Below are 26054 nucleotides of genomic sequence, written 5' to 3' on the forward strand. Positions count from 1 at the left end.
TTATTATTATTATTATTATTATTACTATTATTATTAACGAGTATATTTATATACTTCGAATGAATATTTTATTACGAAGTTAATTGAAGTCTGTATTTATTAGGCAAATTTAACGATTACGTTAGATTTATGATTGGTTAAGACTAACTGTTCCGTTATTGGTACTGTTATTTATGATTTTATTCGCTCATTTTTATATTTATAGTTTTAAAATAATATATACTCCCTAATTAGAATTTTTTATTTTTTAATTTTCTTTTATACGTTCAAAAAGGATATATTACACGGGAAAATTATTAATATTTAAAATTGCATCATTATATTATTATTTTATTATTATATTATATTATATATACTATTCAGAAGATACAAAACATATTCGTTAAATTTAAGAGTCATTTAAGGTCTATTATTTGTGAAATCATTTCCAAATTTCTATATATGCAATTTTATATAATATATATAGTTACAATTACAATCACGAATTTTAAAAATATTTTTATAAAAATAAATTATAAAAGTAATTTGTTTAAATTTATATATTTAAATTTGTAAATACGAAAATTATATTTAAAAAAAAATATCGATATATATTTATAAAAAATAAATTCAATAAGCGCGTTATTTAAATAAATAAATATATTTATTATTTATTTATTTAATACATTGATATATTAATTGTATATATTTAATATATTAATAAAATTGCGATTAAGAAGATATTTTAAAAATTCGACGATTTGCCAAATTTTAATTATATATATATAAGCAAAGTGTCCCAACGAAAACGAATGTCCATCCGGATTATTATAAAATGTAATAATGTTTTCATAAAACGTGGAGGCAGATCAATTCTATTTCCAAAGGGAACAGGTTCTTATCAAAAATTCATCTAGTTTGATAACCCTCAAAAAGGGATAACACCTCCTTAAAAATCGTAGATGATAATAAGAGTCAAAAGATTATCATTTGAAAGGTCTTTTAATTATCTTTATAATGATTTAATTTTTGTTTTTATCTGAACCAATAATTTTCGAAGAAATGCTTTTCAAGGTTTTATATATATATATATTTTTTTTTATTATTATAGATATATATATTTTTCATCTCTGTGGTTTTAAATTGTAAATCATTAAATTGATTAGAACGTACGTACATCGATAATGGAGTTAAGTTCATGGAAAGATAGTCTTGCATGTAAGATATTCGTACGAGACGATCCCTGATAAATTGCAATGGATGCATTCCACTAAGCACGCGACTCTACTAAACATTTTTTTTTTCTTTTAATCCCTCTATGCAACTGCAAGTTCGTGTAATTTATCAATGCCGGATATTCTTCTATTATACGAATTTACGAATAACTAAAAATGTTATTGTTATTATATATAAAAGTAAAAGTAAATAATATAATAATATATGAGACACACGCACTCAGATTTGAATTGTTGCTATTTTTTATAATTTTTGCAATATTCATATATCAAAGATTACAATTAATATCGTATTTTCATTATTCATGTAATAAATTAATTTAATTTTTTATTACTATATATACATATATACATACAATAATAAGAGATATAGGATATCCTATACATATATTGAATAATATATAACAAATAAAAACATAAACAATTGTTATCGAAATTTTTATTTATTTTATACATTTGTTTGCGTATATCGAACGATTTAAGATAATAAAAATTATATTAAATGAAGAAAAAAAAGAAAAAGGAAAAAAAAACGAAAATTGAGTTAATCGAATAATTCAATAAACAATTATATCAAATACTAAAATGAAAAAAAAAGTAAATAAATAAAACAAAATAAAAACACAAATGTTGATTAATTCAATCGATTAATTCAACGGATTGTGCGTCAATAAAATATATATTTTTCAGAACATTCGGTGCTAAATGTGCAAAATGCGGACGAAGCGTAGGCGCAGGTGATTGGGTTAGAAGAGCCCGAGAACGGGTTTATCATTTAGCCTGTTTCGCCTGCGATGCCTGCTCACGTCAATTGTCAACTGGAGAGCAATTCGCTCTCTTAGATGCACGATTACTCTGCAAAGCTCACTATTTAGATGTCATCGAAGGCAACAACACTTCATCCGATGGTGAGGATACCCACAAATTATAGTAAATCAATTTTTACGATATGAACGCAGAAAAGTTCTTCGATCAAAAATGATTTCTTTTAATCAAACGTTGTCATTCAGATGATAAATCAAATGATTAATAAGATGATAAATCTTTCATCTCAATCAGTGATTATGAAAGTTATCTAACTCGTATTAGACATACAGATCAATGTAATAAAAAATATAAATAATATATGTGTGTGTGTCGGTATATATATATATATAAATTCAAATAGATTTTTAATTATAATTATGTCACTTTCATGATCACTGACATGTTTATTTAATAATACAATAAAATATATTGGTATATATAATGGGACTCTGTCTGGGATAAACGATAATTGGCACTGTGATGTTAAAATATTTGATTTGATAGATTATTTCAATATTTAATATCAAAGTAAACACGATCTAGTAATAATTTATATATAAAATTAATATATTTATTATAATTATTATATATATTAAAATTAATTTATATATGAAAGTAATATATAAGGAAAACTTACCTAATTAATAATCAAACCAATAGTGTACTATTATTTATTAATATGTGTGTGGGTGTGTGTACAATATATAAAAGCTGTATATACTGTTCACACACACTCACACGCATATATAAGTGTGTATAATAATAGTAGTGATGTTTATTTGGATATCATTATTAGTGTACTCTTCAAACGTATAAAAATTATTACAAATTACTATTTTATTATTATTACATTAAACAGATTCAAAAATTATACAGATAAAAATTTTTCAGTAAAACCCCGATGATCACGAATAAGTATAAAACCATGGGAGCAAAACTAATTGGTACTTTCGCAGAAGGCGGTGACTCCGAGAGCGGTCACAAGGGTGGTAACAAAGCAAAGAGGGTAAGGACAACGTTCACCGAAGAACAACTTTCCGTTCTCCAAGCTAATTTCCAATTGGACAGCAATCCCGACGGTCAGGACTTAGAAAGGATAGCACACGTGACTGGATTAAGCAAGAGGGTGACACAAGTATGGTTTCAAAATTCCAGAGCGAGACAAAAGAAGCATCTTCATACGGGAAAAATGAAAGGCCAGCATGGTATGCTGTTCAGCCATTTTATTCTATCTCTTATAAATTTTTTTGCAATTTTTCTCGTTCTTTTCTTTTCTTTTTTCTTCTTATTTTTAATTTTACTTTTTCTATGTGACCAAAGTGGGTTCTTAATCACATTTTTAAATCCGTTCATCGTTGATAAATAAATAAATCAATATATGTTTATAAATTTTATTAGTCGTTTTTTAATAGATCTAATATTTTTATAAATATTATTTAATACAAATAAATATTTTTAATAAATTTAATTCGTCTCATTGACGATTGCAGTACACCAATCCCCGCCAAATTCAACGACATCACCGGCCGATTTCGGTCGACACATCAATTTACACCTGACTTATTCCTTTCAACATCAGCAACATCAGCATAGTCAGCAACCGGTGCAACTCAGTCCAGCCGTCTGTAAAAGTCCCACGCCTTCGATCTATCATAATCATGGTACGAGTTCAAATTTTTAAATTATTTTCATTTGTACCAAAAAGAAAACAGAAAAGAAGGAAATACGAATCGGACGAAGTACAAAATAAATGGTAGAAAGGTTAAAGAAAAGAAAAATACATACAAATTTCAAATAAATAGAAAAGAAACAATAAAAGAAAAAGTCGTTGTAATACAAAAACTCGACAACTTTTCCTTTTGTCAAACTGACACAATTTATTGCTAAATTCATTAACATTTACAAGATTTTATAAGATTTCTCTTCTCTATCCCATTCAAATTACTTAAAAAAAAAAAAAAAAAAAATTAAAAGAAAAAAAGAATAGAAAGCCAATAGAAAATTTATTCAAGAGATTTTTTTTCTTACAACGATATTCAAGTACCGTGTTTACGATTGAAATAACCTAATCTTTTAAATTCTCTACATATTCTTTAGGTTCGGAACAGTCAATGGATGAACTCTCGCAGGACTCCATGATGTTGTCAATGCCGAACGAAGTATAATTAGCGCCGTTGGATCGATTACGTATTTGTAAATACTCTTTTTATCTACTTCTTATCTTCCGAAAAAAAACGTCAGCTTCAGTTTTAGCGCTATTTCCGGATGGGCCTTCCAACGGCGCGTTGCATTTTAATTTATCTTAGAACTCGGCAAGAATCTAAGGTACACTTTCCATCCTCTCTTTCCATTCTCTCTCTCTCTCTCTCTCTCTCTCTCTCTCTCTCTCTCTCTTTCTGTCTTTCTTTTTCTCTTTCTATCATTATATCTCTCTATCTCTCTCTTTTTCTTTTTTCTATTATTATCTCTCTCTCTCTATCTTTTTCTCTTTCTATCATTACCTCTCTCTTTCCCTTTCTTTTTCTACCATTATATTTCTCTAACTCTCCCTTTCTCTTTTTCTCTTTCTCTCCTTATATCTCTTCCTATCTCACTCTCTCTCTCTCTCTATCTCTGTCTCTTTCTATCATTATATCTCTCTTTATCTCTCTATCTCCATCTCTTTCTATTATTATATCTGTCTCTATCTCTCTCTCTCTCTTTCTTTTTCTGTCATTATATATATATATATCTCTCTCTCTCTCCCTCCCTCTCTCTATCTCTTTTTTCTCTTTCTATTATTATATCCCTTTCTCTCTGTTTCTGTATTTATCTATCTATTTATCTATCTATCTATCCATCTATCTATCTCTCTTTAGATAATTTAGAAAAAAAAAAAACCTACTTGTTTTTAGCATAAGTGGAATGCATTTGAAGGAAAACATTAATTCAGCTATTAAATTGCGTACGATATTAGGCTATTATTGCCGTGCAGTCAATTTCTAGCTTTCTCAAGAAGTTTCGAAAGGATCGATGAAACGTCACGATTCTATTCGATGATCCTATTCCGACCAAAATCAATGTAAAACGTGCCAATTTCGAAGACCATGAATTAAATAAACAAGAAAAGAAAAAATAATAATAATAACTAGCGCAACATGGTCTTTCGAACTCGAAAAAGAACTCGTAACGTCTCGTCGAATGATTTTTTAGAAAAAAAAAAGAAATTAATACAGAAAAAAGGAAAGAAAAATTTACTCAAAATCAATCGAAGAAAATCCAAAGGTCTGTGAACAGACAGATCGTTTATGAATCAGTACGATAATAATCTATGAATCATCCTTCGTTTAAAAGATAAATAAATTACGATTAAAATCAATCAGAAAAAAAATCTTGATATCTATGAATCGTCTATATATCAATATGATTATTGATATCAATCATTTGATCATAAATATCGCGCAAAGAAAATCCTAAAATTTGTAGATCTTTCATTTTCCATAGATCTCGGGATATTCTTTCATCGATTTTCATGATCAGGTTTGGATTATAGTTCATCGAATTTTTTCTGATCGATTTCGATGATCGGATGATCTACACACACACACACATATATACATTTCTTGATTTATTCTGATCGATTCTCATTATATAGATCATCGATGATCATCACGTGATCGCTATCATGTAGATCTATAAAGCATCAAGAAAATCGAATCTTCTTCTTATCGAACAATCGATCCATATTGAATCCTATCGATATGAAATATCGATGGTAACGTTCTAAAAGTCGTAAAGGATCGAAAGATGTAGAAATATATCGATTAAAAAAAAAAGCAAACCTCAATAAGGTTTACGTATCCTTGACGTCGTTTCGAATGATGTCACGAAGCAATGTTCCCGAACGGAATTATCTTTTGCAGTACTTAGAGAAAAAAGAAAAGACAAAGAAAAAAAGAAAAAATAACGTGGTATAACGATTTTATTTAATATGAATGTACTGTGATGTAAATATTGTAAACTAAGCTCTATTATAAAATATACGATTGAGTATACACGCATACACACACACATATATATATATATGTATGTATATGAATACTTTTATACCTTTGATCCTGAAATCCTTTGCAAAAATTATTTCTTCTTATTTTGAATAAACTTTAAAATTTTTATTTCGATCTATTACTATGTTCATCGATATTGAAATAAAACATTATTATACTCGTCGAAGTAAAGGTAAATGAGGGACATATGCAAATGACATATATTTATAACAGCAAAAGACATTTTTATTATTAACAGTACGGCTTACAATATTGCAATAATGAATGTGCAAGAACGTTATCGTACGTATAATGATCGCACATTATTCCTAAAAATTTTTTTTATGTACAAAAAAGTTCGAACGTGAATGATAATAGAAAGAGGGTTAAGAGTGAGGGAGTCGGAGGAGAGAAAGAAAAAGGGAACGGAAAATTTATTTATTTACAATCCTTTCATCTTTCAAATCTTTTCGATAGCGATAGATATAAAAAATATGAAAGCAAATTTACATGTACGTATATTTACGCATCGTTTATTTTAAAACCCGATTTAATGAATAATCGTACATTTCCCGCGTTTTTCTTTTTCCTTTCTTTCTTTTTAACATTAATAAAGGATAACAGGAAATCCGATTTCTTTTTTCTTGTTTCTCTTCTTTTTTATTTTTTCGTCGGAAATTTGCACCGATTTAAATCGCTGACGTCGAATAAATAAAGATTAAAAGCTCGTTTATGTTACTAAACTACGGACCGATCATATTCTACGATCGATCATTTTTTGTTTGTTTGTTTTTATTTAATCTCATCTTCTCATCTTCTTTTCCTCTCTCTTTTTCTTTTATTTTCTTCTTTCTTTTCTTTTTTTTTTTAATTCTATGTACACATAAAAAAGATCTGCCAGTATCGAGCAGATTTTTATCCCGTTTGATGACAAAATTGTGGCTGGTGATGAGTCGGGGTAGTTGGTGTTAAGGGTGTCATTGGTGTCAGTGGGGTTAATGGACTTCCGGGACTTTCACTTCCTGCACTGCCACCTTGATAACCACCTAGGTATGCTCCGACCACGTTCACACTACTGGGATACAATTCCGTCGGATGATGTTGCATTGGCGGTGAATGGTGCACTGGAAAATATGAAAACAAAAAATAGGGCCAAAATAGAGAATTATTTCGAACACCTACAGTCTTTTACGAAAATTTTTTATTAAAAATAAATCGAAAATATGAAATTTAATTTTTTCTTATAGGCAACATTGTTCTCGAGAAAAGTGAAATTTTTGATAATTCCAAATTCTGGAGTCCACTTCCTATTATATATAACAGCATTTTTGAGAGTCAAAAATAAATAGAAAGTGCGGAAGAGAATTTTCTTTTTATAAACAACTTTGTTCTCGAAAAAAGTTAAATTTTTAGTAGATCCAAATTCTGGAGTCCGCGATATTCCTGGGAGTCAAAAATAAATCGATAGTAGGACTAACATTTTTTTTTATAAACAACTGTTCTGGAGAAATCAAATTTTTGATAAATCCATACTGTCGAGTTTAAATATTACTGCAACATTTTTGGGTGTAAAAAAATTATAAAATGTAGTTAATAAATTATATAAAATAAAATAAATCGGACAACAAACTCACTTTGGGTTTTGATTTTGCCACTGTGCTTCTTTTGTCTTGCTCTTGAATTTTGAAACCATACTTGTGTGACCCTTTTACTTAATCCAGTTACATGTGCTATTCTTTCGAGATCCTGACCATCGGGATTACTGTCCAATTGAAAATTCGCTTGTAATACAGAGAGTTGTTCCTCAGTGAATGTGGTTCTCACTCTCTTCGTTTTACTACCCTTTCCACCGTGTTCGGAATCACAATCTTCGGAGGAAGAAGTATTGTTTCCCTCGACTACATCGAGATAATGTGCCTTACATAATAATCGTGCATCCAACAGAGCAAATTGTTCACCGGTCGATAATTGACGTGAACAAGCGTCACAGGCAAAACAGGCCAAATGATAAACCCTTTCACGGGCTCTCCTAACCCAATCACCTGCGCCTACACTTCGCCCACATTTCGCGCACTTAGCACCGAATGTTCTGAAACAATATAATTTTTCATATGCTTCATTAAAAGATATCAATTTTCGTTCGTATTATTTTGAATTGATTTTTTGAGGAAAAAGAAAATAAGAAGAGGAAAGAGAAAAACGAGAAAAAGCAAAAGAAAAGAAAAAAAGATTTTTTTATTGTCCTGGTTTTGTTATGACTCGTCAACGTAATTTGATATCGCAAATTTTAATATATCGTTTCAAATAACATTTGCCAATGTTATCAAAACACGTCGTAATGATACTTTGTCACGATATCATGTCAAGTGGTACTCGTCGAACGCGTATCACAATATGATTCTAAATAATATTTAATCGAATTAGCAAAATACGATAATCGAAGAAGTGAGAACCGACAAAGTTATCTCAAAAATGCAATTTCGAGTGTTACTCGACAAGTTATCTTAAAATAATCGTTGAGTGAGAATCGACAGGACGATACAAAAAATCTAATCGTCCTTATATAATATATTTTCGAGTATGTAAACGAACGCAAAAAGATAAAAAAAAAAAAGAAAAGAAAAAGATACGAGTCGAATAAATAAACATATAAAATAAATAAAAAATACAAGTCGAAAAATAAGCTATTGCATTAAGGTTATCGCGAGATTAAGATTCGGAAATTGTGTTGTGTTGCAGAAGGACGAGAAACGTTAAGTTTATTTTTATCTCGCGCGTCTCGGTGCAGGTTCATTGAGGACCGCCAGACCCGAACACGGTCCTGTCCTCATTAACATACTACTCGACCGAGTCGATGTCCAGCGGCCCTCCGAAAGGCGCGCGTCAGAAACCAGGGGCACCGTTTAAGAGGGGTTGCCATCGCGATTCGGGAAGTAGATTACGTCGAGATTATCTCGACGTCTCAGTCGTGGCTTCCATCCAGCCAACAAATGACTCGAACCCTTTGAATTTCAGCCGACGGTGATAGCCCTTCAATAAGCCAATTGTTTATTAAATACGATATTAACATTGCCATCGTTATATTATTATTATTATTTATTATTATTATATAATATTTATATAATATTACTATATTATATTATTTATTATTATGATTATTATTATTATTATTATTATTATTATTATTATTATTATTATTATTATTATTATTATTATTATTATTAAGTAAAGAGGTTAAGAGACCTGTCCTCTAAATCTTCGAGAATCACGCCATTTTCTTTTCCAAATATTTTTTTCCAATGCCCTAATTTCTAATTCTTTTTAACAGATCTATTCGAATTATTAAAATCATAATATCACAAGATACATCTAATTGATATATATAATAAAAAAAAAAATTACAATAGATCCTACTTAAATTTATAATCTCACTTTTCCAGCAGTCAATTTAAAATATGAAAGGATTCGATAGCTAGACATTTTCTATACCATGCTTTAACAACTATCAAACTAATAAAATCACAAATAAGTATAAAAACACAAAGTAAACGAAGAATTATAGTAAATCATTTTAGTAGAAAATTATAGTAAATCAAGAATTATATAAAATCAAAAATAATAGAGATTAAAGTAAATTCATAACCTCACTCTAAAACACTCTAAAAGATAACTAAAAATCTCTAAAAGATATCGAGATAGATAATAAATTCTAAGTCATTTTCGGAAACTTTCATCGTGATCTTTTCACAAAGAAAAGGAAAAAAAGAAGAAAGGAAGAAAGAAAGAAAGAAAGAAAGAAAAAGTTCTCACGAGGAAACATTCACGTTTTCCTTTGAAAAAGAAAAAAAGAAAAGAAAAGAAAAATAGGAACAACATGTTGGATAGGATCAAACTTTCGTATAGTACATAAGTTCAAGGAAAAGAGCAACCATGCAGAAGAAGATGAAGAAGAAGAAAGAGAAGAAGAAGAAGAAGAAGGAGAAGAAGGAGAAGAAGAATCGGTTGGTCCACCATCGACCGTCTAGGGTTATTGTATGGAAAAATATGGTAAGCCAGGGAAGGGATTAGTCTCGGTTCTGTGCATAGTCATCGTCGTATCGAAGATATTTTCGGGGTATTATTGGTTATGTTGATCGTGTAAAAGGCACGCCTAGAAGCCCTGCCTCGGACACCTAGAAGAGAAAGAGAAATAGAAGGAGAGAAAGAGAGAGAGAGAGAGAGATAAGTCAAGAGAGAAACAACAGCTACCGCATAGTCGAATCAAATCGCGATATCTTCGAAGAGACTGGGTAAGGTGCCATTTGCATAAACAGTGGCGCCACCCTTCTCTCTCTTTCTCTCTCTCTCTCTCTCTCTCTTTCTCTTTCTCTTTCTCTCTCAAACTCTTAACTCGTGAAAGAAAAGAAGAGGGAGTAAAATAAGGGCCTGTGTAACCAGCCACAGAGAGAGAAAGAGAAAGAGAGAGAACTGGTATCGAGTATCTATAAATCTTCAGGGTCGTACGTCGGCTACCAAACGGCTCCGCCCTAATTTATTCATTTGTTCTTCGACATAGGCGGGCCCTATAAGTCAACGGAGGATTAAGTCGGGTGCTAGCCGACCCCAGTCATGCAGCAGCACTCTCTCTCTATCGACTGGTACCTACAATCTGCATGCAGATCACGATCACGATGCTGACTACCCTACCTCGAAGTACACGCCGATCGTGCGACTTGCCGAGTAATTAGCCGTTCCAACGCATTCTTTACGATTTACTACTGAGTTTTCCCTACGTTCAGAAAGGAAGTACGACCAATTGGATAACCCTTTAACGTCAATGTGATTATCTTGTTTCCAGATTGTTCACATTTAATGTCTTGTTATTTCAATAGAAATGTAACGATCGATATGTTTATACGTTTATTTATGAAACATCGTTTATTTTAATCGTTTAACGTCCATTTTATTTAAAACAAAAACTATTAGCAAAGTACGATTAAACTGAAATTGTTTATGGATTTAAAAAAAGAAAATTATCAGAGAAATTATCAAATAGAACATGTTAATAGAACAATATAATTTGAGAACTAGAACAATTCAATAGAATAGAATGATTTGTCGAAAATAATGTAGAAAAGTAACGATTAGAAATGTATTGATTTTGGACTATTTCAAACAACAATAATCTATGCTTAAAGATATTAAAGTTGATCACAATTAACAATAAGTTTTTTAACGAGAAGATAGCTCACTTTCTTCCTGACTTTAGTGGACACAGTAAATTAAGCCAAGTTAGATCGTTTCGATCCGAAGGTAAGGAACTGGCTAATAGAACGATTTTTGTTCGCGCCTTCTCTTTCCTTTTCTCTCTTTTTTCTTTCTCCTATCTCCTGTTTATTCTTTTTTTAGTCGGCCCATGCGATAGGGTTAAAGGAGCGCTCGATAACGCGAGAGGATGGGAGAAAGTGTCAGTGAATATTTATTAATTTAAAAGGCGGCTCTTGCGACTTGAAAAGCGCCGGGGTCCTTGTGATAGAAAGAGAGAGAAAGAGAGAGAAAAAGAAAGAGAGAAGGAGAGGGAGAGAGAGAAAGAGAGAAATAAAGAGAGAAAGAGTAAGGCCCTGGTCCTCGGGGCCTTACGAGGCGAATTCCTTAGACCTTTGGAACACTGACACTCGGCAGCCTCGACTCGTGACTCGGCACCCACGTAGTACATGTACAACGTACTGTCAGGATATATACCCGTTGTCCTACCTCCTAAACTGACCCCCTTTTTAGGATATCGAAACATGGCCTATGACTATAAACTCTTATCATAAAAACTTTCTACTACCGTATATACGTCCTAGTCATTTTCAATTTGAACAGATGATTAACAGGCGAATCATTAAATTCTATCATCAAACAAAAGTATTCTCTTAATCATCCTAATCAGAAATATATCAGGTTAAACATCCTGTGTTAACTCCAACGATATCTAATTTATTAAAAATGAAGAAAATATTGATATATTCTTCACCGCAATAATTAATTAATTCGAGTATATGAACAAATAGTCACTGATCAATTATTTATTAAAAATGTTTCCGACAGTCATAAAGTCAACTGTAGGATCCATTCGATAGCATATGCGATATCCAAAGATGAATGTATCCGTCCCAAATAAAGAATTCCAACCCCTCTCTCCCTCTCCCGAAGGTGATCCTTCCTGTTGAATCTCTAGATCCTTAGGATCGCGAATCTTTCGATGATCGAGTATAGAACTTGGTCCTGAGACACGGTTCGGCTTTTTCTTCGGGTTCACCGGCATCGGGACACCTTCTACGTCAACGTGACTTCGCAGGTCGTGCACGAGCATGAGTGTACAGTGATGTGAATAGCCGACTGTACGTGAGGTCTGAAGGAGGAGACGACGACGACGAAGAAGAAAAAGAAGAGAAGGAAGAAGAAGAAGAAGAAGAAGAGAACCATCGGAAGACATTAATCACCCAACGGCGAGAGACTCTTACGTTCGTATAAGACGTCGAACGCAACCCACAGTAACGTATACATATATGTGATCTGTAGATCTCTACGCTCATAGATCCGCAAGCCACGTGACCTTTTTCCTTCGCTAAACAACCAATAAAAATTTTTTTAACTAACCCTCATCTACCTCTTCTAACATCAGATTTTCAAATATCACAGAAGATTCTATTTATATTCTTATATTTCTTTTTGTGTTCTTTTTATGTTCAATCACGTCTTGGAATCACAAATAAGTTCTAGTTGGATATCTAGTTTGATCATTACGTAGTAAGTTTTTGTCCATTCAAGAAAGATTATCAAATATGGAAATATTGAAATAAATGAAATTTTTTAAATATTTAGGGAGTTTGAGGTTATGTAAGAAACTATTTTTTGGATAGTAGAAAGGAAATTTTAAGAGAACGAAATCATCCCTTGTTTTATCTATCGTCAAAACAGCAAATTTTCTATAATAAATAATGGAAATAATAGATACATATATAATTAATAATGATTATTTTGGCAAAATATATTTCTTATTATTATTATTATTAACAGTAGTGGTGTTAATAGTAATAGTACTAGTAGTAGTAGAAAATATCACGAATAATATATAAAATCCAAGAGTTAGAGAGAAAAAAAGAGTTTTCCTAAGCGAAAAATTTCTAAAATTAACAATAACAAATATACATAATCGATAATATTTGTTTCGTTTTTTGATATTATTATTATTAAATATGTCGAGTAATCTATCAAATTCAAAAATAATTTAGAGAGGAAGAAGACTGAGTAAAAAGTTTGTAAAATTAATATTCAATCAATGACAACGGTTACACATAATCGATTATATTAATTTCTTTTTTAAATAATCGACATTATTATTATTATTAAATATATCGAATAATATTCCGAATCCAAGAATTATTATGCTTAGAAAAAGAAAAGGAGAGTATTTCTAAATAAAAAGTTTATAAAATTAACATGTAATTAATGGCAACAGATACACATAAGTGACAATATTTATTTCTTTTTTTAAATATTATTATTATTATTATTATTATTACTATTATTCTTATTATTATCGTTAATAATAATACTATTATTAATTATTATTATTATTATTAGACTGTAATCATTATTATTATTTATCAATGATAATAATATAATTATTATTAATTACTATTATTATTATTATTATATTAAATATACCGAATAGTATACCGACTCCAAGAGTTACTTAGAGAGAAATATAAAGAGACAGAAATAAAGAGACAAAGAGAGAGGGAGAAAGAATGTTCCTAGTAAAAAATGTTTAAAGTTCAGAAAGTAAGGAACAGGCGTCGCGACGCTGTAGCATAAGACGAACAAATGATCTCCCTCCCCCTTCTCTCAACCCTCGATCCACTACCTCCCTCTTTTTCTTTCCCCTTCTGTCCTTCTCTTTACGAGATGAGCTCCCGTAGTGGTAGCCGAGAAACGTCTTCTTAAGATCGGCTTTGGGCACCGGCCTCGAATCAGCAGGGTGCCACTGTGCTCTCTTCGATACGAACGAATATTATTGGCTTCCATCGATAATCCGTAATCCTACTACTGGATCGCCTACTACCGGCCGAATATCGTGCGCTATTCCGTTCTTCTTATGAATGGAACGCAACGGAGAAACGGATGTAATCGTATATCATCGAGATCCAGAGAAAGAAAGAAAAAAAAAAGAAAAAAGAAAAGATAAAAATAAGACAGAAAAAAAGAAGAAAGAAAGAGACAGAGAGAAAAAGAAAGAGAGAGAGAGAGAGAGAGAGAGAAAGGAAATGTCAGATTTCCTTTATCTTTTATTTTTTTCACTTTTGTTTTCGGTTATACAATCGTAAAGATTTCGTTGAACTGAAATGTAAAGATTAGTACACCAACGAATTTTATTCGGTTCGGATTAAAAAAATGTTAATATGTGTATAATCGATTTGTATCATTCGATGTGAGTGAAATGTAGTTAAATGCGACTGTTACTATCATTGTTCGATGTATGGGAAAGGAAAAAATGATAAAATAATGTAATGAGTTAACATGGTGGAACGAAATAATCACACGATCAATTATCTTTAATTTTCACTTAAATTTGCAATATGTCAAACAACTTGCGATTCTAATCTAGGTCAATCTGCAGTTCGAGGTTTAAAAAAATAAAAAGAGAAAGAAAAGAAAAAGAGAGATAGAGAGGAAGGAAATGTTAAATTTTGTTTATTTTTTTGAAAGATTTTTTCGTTAAGCAAATATAAAGATTAGCATGAACGAGTTCTGTTCGATTCGGTTTAAAAAAATATAAATATTTGTATAATTAAATATGAATTATGTCGGCAAATAATCGATTATTATTCGATTTTTAAAGAGAGTCGTCAAATAAATAAATCATCATTTTATCAATTTTATCTGGAAAAATAATTAAATGACTGCTACTATCATTATTCGATTTATGAGAAAAGAAAAAATAACAAAACAAAGTAATGGATTAACATTGTGAATAAAAATAATCTTATGATTAATTATTATGGTTAATTTTTACATAAATCCGCAATATAAGTAAAACAACATACAATCTGGCCTAATTTGAAGTTCTTAGGAGATTCAAAGAAAAAAAAATAAATAAATAAAGAAGAAAGGAAAAGAAAGAAAAATGATAAATAAAAAACTAAAAATAAATACCATTGCTACTGTAGTTATTCGACCTGTCTGAGAGAAAAGAAATGACGAAACATTGTGAAACGAAATAATTGCATGATTAATCATGATTAATTATCACATAAATTCGCAATATGTGAAACAACTTCCCCATCTAAAGTTTTTAAGAGATTCAAAGAAAAAAAAAGAAAGAAAAAGAAATAAGAAAATTGAAATGAATGCGATTGTTATTATAGCTATTCGATTTGTTCTAGTTTAGAAGGTTCAAAGAAGGAAGAAAAAAAAAGAAAGAAAAAAGAAAAGAAAGAAAAGAAAAGAAAAGAAAAGAAAAGAAAAGAAAAGAAACCTTGCATCTACTCATTTGCAATCTAGCTAATCTGACCTATTTTAAAGAAAGAAGAAAAGAAAAAGAAAAAATGAAGAATAAGAAATTAGAAATAAATGCGATTGCTACTATAGTTATTCGATTTGTCTGAGAGAAAAGAAATGACGAAATATTGTGGACCGAAATAATCGCATGATTTATCATCATTAATTGTCAGATAAATCCGCAATATGTGAAACAACTTGCAATCCTAATCCAGCCCAATCCAAAGTTCTTAAGAGATTCAAGGAAAAAAAAAAAAAACGAGAGAAAGAAAAAAAAAGAAAAATAAAAAAATAAAAATGAATACGAGTGCTACTATAGTAGCTATTCGATTTGTCCTAAGATAAAATCTTTAGGAGCTTCAAGGAAGAAGAAAAAAAAGAAAAAGAAATAAAAGAAAAGAAAAGAAAAGAAAAGAAAAGATAAGAAAAGAAAAGACAAGAAAAGAAAAAGAAAGAAAAGAAACATTCAATCAAAATTACGACTGGAATAAAATCGAAAGGTTAACTTACAGGGCGTAATCGTGTCGACAATAGAGTCTCATCCCCCGAAGAAAACAGGAATGTTGATCATGAAGAGGTCTGGCACAAGCGCAACACTTGAGGCATCTCGAATGCCATGTACGACCCCCAACACATAGTACGGTACGTTCTCGGACACTTTCTCCGCAACCACCACAATCCATTTCCATGCCATCCTGTTGTTGACCATTTTCTTTAGCACCAATACTACCCCCAACAACTATAGCACTCTTCGCCATTGCGCTTGCATTGTTTCCTTTCTTACCAGGCCCATGATTGTTGTTATTATTGTTGTTGTTGTTGTTGTTGTTGTTGTTGTTGTTATTATGATTCTGAGTATTATTATTATTGTTGTTGTTATTGGCACTGTGAATATTGTTGTTGTTGTTGTTGTGGTTGTTGTTGTTATTGTTGTTGTTGTTGTGGTTGGTCGAGCAGATCATACTATCCGAACATTCGTTGTCCGTCTCCAACTCGGTCTAAAAATGAAATGAAATGAAATCAATGATATATATATATATATATATATAAAGTGAATTTTGAATCGTTTTAATAAATTCGTTTTATTTTGTATTTGATAAATATTTGAAATATTTCCTTGAACGTTTATAAGTTTAATGGATGAAGAAACGAGGAGGATTACATTCAATAGGATTTATTATTCGATCCATAAAATCTGTATGTCGTCGGTTTGATTAGGTAATAAAATGGAATCGCGTTCACGTTCCCGTAAAGCCAACTGGCCAGCTTGAAAAGAGCACGATAGTAGTCCGTTAAACGCGAGAAACCGTTCCGGTAGTAACCTCTATCCACTTTATTCCCGAGCCAACCGTGGAAAATTGAGAAGCAAATCTAACGTTGTTCGTTTTCTTTTCTTTTCTTTTCTTTTCTCTCTCTCTACTTTTTTTGCATTTTCTGTTTTCTTTTTCTTTCTCTTTTTTTTTTCTTTTATTGTTCTTCTTCTTTTTCTTTCTTTCATATAAGCTATTGTGTCTGTGCCGAGGAACACAAATTTCCGGGTTGAATATCGAAGAAGTCGCATTCGCAAGAGTCTTCCTTTGCTGCGGGCTCCAAATCTCAATTAATATAAGTAAGACGAAAATAAAAAAAAATAAAATAATAATAATAACAATAAATAACCGAGGAGTCTTAGAGGGTCTCGTCGGATTGATAAATGACGTCTCCTCTCTCACTAACACAAGATGTATCAATGTATCCGTTGTTGGTGATGAGCTAGCTATAGTTTTGCCATTTGTGCTTTACGCTTCTGGCTAAGGAGAAGAAAACCATGGTACGTGTTACACCGATATGCTTCGTTACGTGACTAAGATCCTCGTAAATGGCCCTACGTCCTACGCTCTTACGTTGTTTGCTATGGTAACCTTCTTATGGATACTCTTCGCGTGAACACTTTAACCTTAAGAAACATATATCTATTATTTGCGTAAATATATAAGTGATTAAACGACACGTTTCATTAACTTAATATTTAACAAATTATTATTATATAAAGTAATAATAATAATAAAATATATATATTATTATATAAATATATATTTATATAATAATATAAAAAAATATATATAGATTGTTTCAGAAATAAATTACCAAACTTTAAAAGCATATTTATTTAAAGTAAATGATGAAAACAATCGTGTAAACATTACTTTGGAAACGCTTCCTTATAAAGTTATATTAATTTTTTATTTACATCAGGTAATATGTCCGTCATTAAAAATTTATATTATTTATTAGACGCATTAATATCGAAGGAAATCATTTTCAATGGTTTCCTTAATGAAACATTGTAACAGTTTCAAATGTTCTTAAAATCTATAATAAATGAAAAATAATTTTTAAGGAAAGAAAAACATTTTTTTAATCCTTATGATAAGAAGAATATGCTCTTTAAATTTAATTATATATTTTTGAAACACTCTGTCTATATATATACTGCGTATTTATTCTGATCATATATATATATATATATATATATATATATATATAACATTTCTAATCAGTATTTTAAAAAAATAGTCATTATTTATAATAAAATATCAATAGATAATATAAGCGATCAGTATGATACTCATTAATGCAAAAATGATCGGCATTTTAATTAAAAAATTTATAGATATAACAATTTGTCAGTATTTCAAATGGATGGTCATCGTAAAAAAAAAAAAGACAAAAAGACCAGACAAGTATTTACACCGATCGCTTATATTACATACCGATATTTTTATTATAAATACTGACCAAAATATTCATAATAATTTAGATGCAATCATTTATTTTATTAAATATTTAACATTAATTAATAATGATATTAAACAAAAAAAAACGAATAAATAAAAGTGATGCGTTGTTATTCATTCATATCTGATAAAAAAAAAATTTACAAATATTTCAATAGAATCGATTCGTGAATTTTAGTATTTCTTTCTTTTTCCTATTCTCTTCTTTTTTTGTTTTTTTTTTTTTCGTACGCAATAATTTATCAAATCGATGCTTTACTATATAAAAAAAAAGGAAAGAAAAAAAAAGAAAAAGAAAAAAGTCTATTTATCAAATCGTAAACCAATAACAAGATTAAATCCGATCAAATGTATATATGTATGTACGTATGTATGTATATATATTCGATAGATATGAACCTTTTTTACAGAATCCACTTTGGTCCGGTAGGAACGAATACAAATCGAGCACGGAATCGATAATATTAATTACCACGTGGGCAAACTTACCAAGTTGTTATTCTACGACTTTGCGATTGATCAATCGACTAATCTGTTTAGACCGGTGAATTAATTAGAACGTTTGGCCTACCTTACCGCAACTCCTCGCTTCGGGTTCGATCTATTTTGCATACACGATCGTATCTATTATAGGATATCATCGATAATATTATTTCTTTTTTTTTTTTCTTTCTTTTCTTCTTCTCTTTTTACAAATTGACACGAACCACGTGTAACATGGCGTAGTTACTCGTTACTTTTGAATTATTTTATAAATTTTATATCGAAAGAAATTAATAGCCATTGAATTTCCATGTTCTCATACGTAATATTATGTTCAGGCAATGGACGTGAATATTTTAACGTAGGTAGGTATGGGTTTTTTTTTTTTTTTTTGGTATTCTTTTTTTTTCTTTTTCTTTTTTTTCACGTTACTTTCGGACAATCAAATTCCAGCGCTTATCTACTACCAGTATATATATATATATATATACTTTTATTCGATTGACTATTAAAATTCTATGTTAATTTTACGTAAAATAATCCAACGAATTTTGCATGATCGATTTTGAAAATAAATCTACGAAATGTATAAGAAAGATAGATGTGATATTTTGTAGTAAAGAATTTCGATATAGGGGATAAGTAAAAATGTTGATACATCGAAGACAGGCAATTTTCGAGAGAGAAACAGAGAGAGAAAGACAGACAGACAGACAGATAGATAGATAGACAGAAAGAGAGAGAGAGAGAGAGAGAGAGAGAGAGAGAGAGAGAGAGAGAGAGAGAGAAAGAATGAGTGAGAGAAACAGAGAGAGAAAGAGAGAGAGAGAAAGAGAGAGAGAGAGAGATCCGACGGCTCTTTATCTTATTTTTTTATTTTCTTCATTTCTCTCTATCTTTCTTCTTCCTCGTTCGTTCTGTCCGTTCCACGTCGAGTGGTAATCATTTCACGTATAACTGGACGGCCATTGATTTATGATCTGCCGAAGGCAAAGTCGAACTTCCCACCTGTGATTTATGCCCTATGGCTTTTCGATACGTTGGCGTAAAGATTCACCGACGTCGATTATTTCCGTCGGTCTCTCTCTCTCTCTCTCTCTCTCTCTCTCTCTCTCTCTCTTTCTTTCTCTCTCTCTCTCTCTTTCTATCTATCTATCTCTATCTCTGTCTGTCTCTCTTTTTTCGCACCTTCGTTCGATCAGCAACCATTAACGTCAACGCCGATCGCGAAAAATCTATCGGCTCTCTGTGTAACACCGGATCTCCCGTATATAATATACATATACAACATTATGACGAGTCTTTTTGTAATTATTTAACATTTCGAAAGTATTCATTTATTTTGTTTATTTTATTTCGTTTTTAATCTTATATTTTCAAACGAAATTTGTCAATAATATTTTTGAATGAACTTTTCACACCCGTGAAAAATTGTTTAATTTCATATTTGATATTAGACGACTTTATCAATTAAGATATTTTCACGTTGATATCACGTTTGTTTAGTATTTTTAATAATGTTACGTGTTAAATGTTTAATGTTCATCGGTAAGTTAATTGGAGAAATTATCGATATTTGAAAATCTCTTTCTTAAAAAATCTTTTATGATTTTATCGTGCTTGGATATATTAAAATTATATTAAATTTGTTTGAAATTAATTGTTACGTTTTTGTTATATTTATGACATGTATTTAAAATAAACTTACTATAAATTTTGATATATTGAAAATGTATTATTTATAAAAATGTATGACAAAATCAGAAAGAAGTTAACATTTAGAAATTTTCGATAATATTTTGGTATTTCATCGATATATATATAACAACATTATGTTAAATATTTTTTTAAATTATTTCGTAACAACATGACCCATACAATTTGAATGGTCCCCATACGATGAATTTAAAATTGTCAAAAGAATTAAAAATTATTCGCATTTGACAAAATTGCGTCGAAAATATTTCTCGTCGATTTTCAAACAATATAATTTTTTTATTTCCATATCATCATTTTCATAATATCGTTTAACAACGATTATTGTTAAGATTTAAGGATTACGAGTTAATAGAATTTTAAAGAAGGAAAGGTATGCTTCTATCTGTTTACAATGAGTTCTTTAGTATTTCTAGTCACACCATAACGAGACTTAAACACAAACGAGATTAGAAAAAGAAACACATTTAGGACATGAAAATCCTCTCTGGGTCAAGAAAATCCTGCGAAACTGTGTTCATTGGTCTACTGTTAGGCTATTCATGACTTCCGAGTAAAATACGAGGGATAATTTACAACACTTTGGAATGGTGACCCAACTTAAAAGAGATCCTACCTATCCCTTAGAAAACCTTTCCTAAAAGGACGAAAATTAACTTTTACCACTTGAAATCATTTGAAGGTTTAGGTTACTATTGTAACACTGCTATGAAATATTGGCCATTTTTACAAATACGAAAAGAAAAGGAAAACAAAGAAAATTTTGTAAAAAAAATCTTGATCATCGTTTATATAATATTTTGAATTTTTAATGACTGACATATAAATAATAAATCCTATTTGGATCACAAATTTTTAGTACATATTATATAACTAAATCAAAGATCATGCAAGAACTTCGAAGTATATAATATTTATAAAGAAAATATATAATATCATTTGACTAAAAATATTTTATAAACCCTAATACTAATATTTTTATATTCATCATATCTGTTTAAATATTTGATAATAAATATACAAATATTATTAAACTAGTAACATTTTATTAATTAAATATTTGAAATGTTATTAAAAAAAAAATAGAAAACAAAAATAATTCTTATTTTTTTTTTTAAATTTCGCAAAGAGAAAGAAAAAAAAAGACAGAGAAAAGATTCAAACTCGTCGAAAATTTTTCTCGACGAAAAATATCTACCACGTTATTTGCCATCGTAGGTGGTTCGGGCAACGCAATCAAGCCGTAATGAGAAAGAATAATAGAAGTCATTTTTAAGGCCGAGGCGACGGAGATGAGCTGACAAAATGAGAAATGCTCGAGTGCAAGGGTCAAACGAGCTTCGGCCTACCGACTACTCACTACCGAATATCGAAACTGCACCTTTACCACCACCACCATCATCACCACCACCACCACCACGATCACCACCACCACCATCATCATCATCACCTTCCCCCCTCTTTCTCTCTCTGTCTTTTTCTGTCTCTCTCAAAATTCACTCTTTATAACTCATCTCATAATTTCGTTTTTCTCGTATCACCGATATTCAAAGAAAAATTTTATCGAAATTCGTACGAATTTATTCGAAATATCAAATTCTTAATTGATGTTTTCTTTTTAAATAATACATAGACATTTACAATTTTTAATTAATTGATAACAAATCTTTTATTTATTTACTTGAAATTTTATTTATTATTTGAAATTCGAATAATTATAACGATTTTATATCGAATCAATACTATAATTAATTTTCAATGATTTACCTTTGTGTTGACGAAGTTTTGGTTTTTGCAGATATGACAGTTCTACTATATAAAAAAAAAAATAGATAAAAGAAAAACAACTTTATCGATGACTATAACCATTTTTCTTTATTAACAAGTATTATCGTTAATTTTGTTGTTTTTTGCATTAGAAAATATATTTTTAACAGTTTCACCCTTCGATATAACAAATTAATTTAATTTTATTATCATTTATTGTCGCACTTACGAGTACATTTGCGCGATTTGCGAGATATCAAATTTTTAATAAAAATTTTATGACCATCCGACGGTAACGAAATTATGAACAAATAATTTTCGAATCAGTATCTTAATCACCAAAAATAATAGAATCGCATAAAAATTCTATCCCCCCTCACCCCACCCTATCCTCACCCCCTCAAAAAAAGAAAAACGTACCTTCATCTTTTCTCCCGTCGTTAAGAGAAAAAAAAGGAAGGAGGTCACGAATCCTCGACCTTCAACTCCATCCTTCCACTATCTCGTAAAAGTTCTCATTCACAACAAAACCAAAGTCACGTTAAGTCAAATCGGAACAAGTATTATTTTTTCAACGAATACGATCGAAAGTAAGGTTTCACCGAATGAAAAAAAAAAAAAAGAAAAAGAAAGAAATGTAAAAAAAAGGAGAAGAAAAAAGAACGAAAGAAAAAGAAAACGAAGAAAAAACACGGAAAAGAAAGAAAGAGGAAAAGGTGAAAGGAAAAAAGAGTAAGATAGAAGGAAAAAAAAAATATATATATATATATCGTATCGAAAAATCGTAATTAACCAACGCACAATTAACTGAACGTAGAAACTTTTTTTCTTTCTTCTTCTTCTTCTTCTTCTTCTTCTTCTTCTTCTTCTTCCTCTTTTTCTTCTTTTTTTTTCACGATCCCGATGACGATGAGAGATGAAAGATCAGCAAGTATCCTATCCGGATCCGTGTCCCGGAGAAGACTGGCATCCTCGATCATGCCCCTACCACTCGCACCACTATTCCTGTGCACCAATACATTCTCAAAAGAGAAGTAACACTCATACTACAGAAACTCAGCATACGTATATCTGTGTCTCTCTTGTAGCTACTAGAGAGAAGAAGGTTCTTTCTCTTTCTCTCCCTCTCTGTCTCACTCTCTCTCTCTCTCTCTCTCTCTCTCTCTCTCTCTCTCTCTCTCTCTCCCTCTATCTTCCTCTCTTTTTCTCTATCCCACTCTTGGTAGAATATTGAAGAGGTTGGTACAACAGAACTCCGCCTATCGTGAACACGCCCATGTTCTTTCATTCCTACTATTGAACCAAAGCTAACTCTGGTTGGGTAATGTGCTCGCGTGAGTTGGGCGCATGTGCCGTGCAAAATCTCATCCCCCCATTTATGAACTCTTCGCAACCCATACCTCCCTCCTCACTCCCTCCCACTCCCACCTCTCTTTTCTCTTATCTTTTCTTTTCTTTTCTTTTTATTTTCTTTTTTTTTCTGTATTATTTTTTCTTCCTTCGTTTTTTCTTTTTTTTTTTTATTACTCTTCCCTATTCCCGTTCCGTTCTTCTTCTACACTGTTGCCTGAATTTTTCTCAACTTTAAGAATCGCAAACTTTGATGGAATTTCAGCGGTGATTCAGCACAAACTTCACGTTTCCCGTGTATATGTGTCCGTGTGCATGTTTGTGTACGCCTGTGTGTGTGTGTGCGTGCGTGCGTGCGTGTGTGTGTGTGCGTGTGTGCGTGTGTGTGTATGTGTGCGTCCATGTTCATCCATCTTTCTCTTACACGAGTAAACTTTCTTTGTGGATCTATCGTACGACATAAGATATCGAGAGATATCTGAAGAAGAAGGAAAATAAAAAGGAAAGGAAGAAGAAGAAAAAGAGGGATGAAAGATTCGAGAGAATCTAAACAGAATTTTAGATTGTTAAGAAACTATATCTCTTGGCAAATAGAAAAAGAAAAGTAGGGTTGACGTTTTGTAACAAATCATTTGACTTTTTCTCTTTTTGATAGGGACAGGAGAATTAAGTGTGTGTGTGTGTGTGTGTGTGTGTGTGTGTGTGTGTGTGTGTGTGTGTGTGTGTGTGTGTGTGTGTGTGTGTGTGTGTGTGTGTGATTACAATGATAATTAAACTGACGTAAAAATAATTAATAATCATAATTAAATTGACATAAATAAATAATAAGTGTTTAGTTAATATTAGCTTGATCTGAATATGTTATAATAATATACTAGTATTGAATGTAATGTAATAGTACTAAAAATAATATACAAATACACCTTTATCTTGATCAGTATTTACGTGAGAGTAATTAAAAAACTAGCCTAACATAGAGATAATTTTTGAAAGAATAAAATTTATTAATCATTTTTTATTAGGTTGATGTATGTTATAATAATAGTATTATAAAAGAAGTATATACTTAAATGTACATATCTAAAATCAGTATATAAAACTAGCTTGATTGTAAAAGACAATTTTTGGATCGACTAAAATATATATTTGTTAATTTATCTATAAATTTATTAATCATTTAATCTATTCTATAAATTTATCAATCATTTTGTATTAAATTTATCTACGTTATAATAATACGGTATTATTAAAAAAGCATATATATATATACATATATATATATATATATATATAAACTAATCTTATACCCACACACACACACATACATATTAATTAGGTCAGTTTATATACCTAACTGTAATTTTAAGAAACAATTTTTGAAGACATTGAACTTTTCAATTAATTTTTATTAAGTTGATCTATATTATAATAATTTAATAATACTAAAAACAAACAATAAATATATATACCGGTATTTATAACATATCTACAAAATATATTTCTTCTTGTCTGCGTTCTAAAAATAATTACTTCTATCAACTCCCTCCCCCAAAAACAGCAAAGAAAACGAAATGAACAATAAGTTATCCAATCCGTTAGATAGTTATCTCCCTCTCCTCTTTCCCTTCCGCCTCCCGATATCCAATTTTTATCATCTTTTTCTTATAAAAAAATAAAAAAAAAACATAATATAGCTATACTTATACCTACCTACATACTAGCATACATATTTATGTAACCGTCAATGTATTCGACTTTTCCATCTTCACATTTTCTTTTTTTATTTTCGATGAGTTTGGGATCTCAAGGGGGTTCGAGCACCTGTTTGTATTTCGGCCTCGCCGACACATAAATCATTCTGGAATGGACTAACGCCTTTTATCACTGCTATAGGTCTACTCCTCCATCCCATCCCTCTTTCCTCCTCCTTCTTCATCACCACCACCCTTTCCATTCCCTCCATCCAACACCATATTCCTTCTGCCTAACTTTCGATGTTAGGTAGATACACCTTCTCTCTCTCTCTCTCTCTCTCTCTCTCTCTTTCTCTCTCTCTCTCTCTCTCTTTCTCTTTTTGTTGTATATATATATATATATATCTTTTTTTCGATTCCATTCGAAAGGGATACATATACGCCCACGCCAGTATGATGAATATGAATTTTTCGTTGGAGTGCTTGGAAAAGTGTCAAACGAGTTCTCGCTATCCTTCTCCTTCTCTCCCCTTTTCCTCCTCCTCTTCTTTAGTTCTTTTTTCTTTTCTTTTCTTTTTTTTACTTTCTTTTTCCTTTTTTTTGACTTTTTATTGCCATTCCGAAATCGTATTATATATGTGTATATGTATATGTATATGTATATGTATATGTATATGTATACGTATATGTATA

The 26054-nt window shown here is 30.6% G+C and overlaps 2 protein-coding genes across 4 annotated transcripts in view; one reads left to right on the forward strand and one right to left on the reverse strand.

Annotated features, from left to right (window-relative positions):
• Positions 1-10866, forward strand: part of LOC122633778 (LIM/homeobox protein Awh-like) — a 37045-nt gene extending 26179 nt beyond the window's left edge. Inside the window, exons 3-7 of one of the 3 annotated variants that reach the window (XM_043822118.1) lie at positions 1905-2122; positions 2978-3226; positions 3512-3682; positions 4119-4214; positions 10602-10866. In XM_043822118.1, the coding sequence (XP_043678053.1) occupies positions 1905-2122; positions 2978-3226; positions 3512-3682; positions 4119-4186 (706 nt within the window). In that variant the 3' untranslated portion in view covers positions 4187-4214; positions 10602-10866. Of the gene's footprint in view, positions 1-1904; positions 2123-2977; positions 3227-3511; positions 3683-4118; positions 4431-10601 lie in introns of those variants that run through there. The other 2 variants (XM_043822119.1, XM_043822117.1) reach the window with 2 other exon arrangements.
• Positions 6271-16401, reverse strand: LOC122633779 (LIM/homeobox protein Awh-like). The gene is made up of 3 exons (XM_043822120.1): positions 16085-16401; positions 7681-8135; positions 6271-7170 (listed from the first exon to the last, which is right to left on the reverse strand). Exons 1-3 carry the CDS (start codon positions 16330-16332, stop codon positions 6962-6964), a joined length of 912 nt encoding a protein of 303 aa, XP_043678055.1. The 5' UTR covers positions 16333-16401; the 3' UTR covers positions 6271-6961.
• Positions 16402-26054: the final 9653 nt, after the last annotated feature.

This window comes from Vespula pensylvanica, chromosome 13, assembly GCF_014466175.1.
Source record: "Vespula pensylvanica isolate Volc-1 chromosome 13, ASM1446617v1, whole genome shotgun sequence".
NCBI lineage: Eukaryota > Metazoa > Arthropoda > Insecta > Hymenoptera > Vespidae > Vespula > Vespula pensylvanica.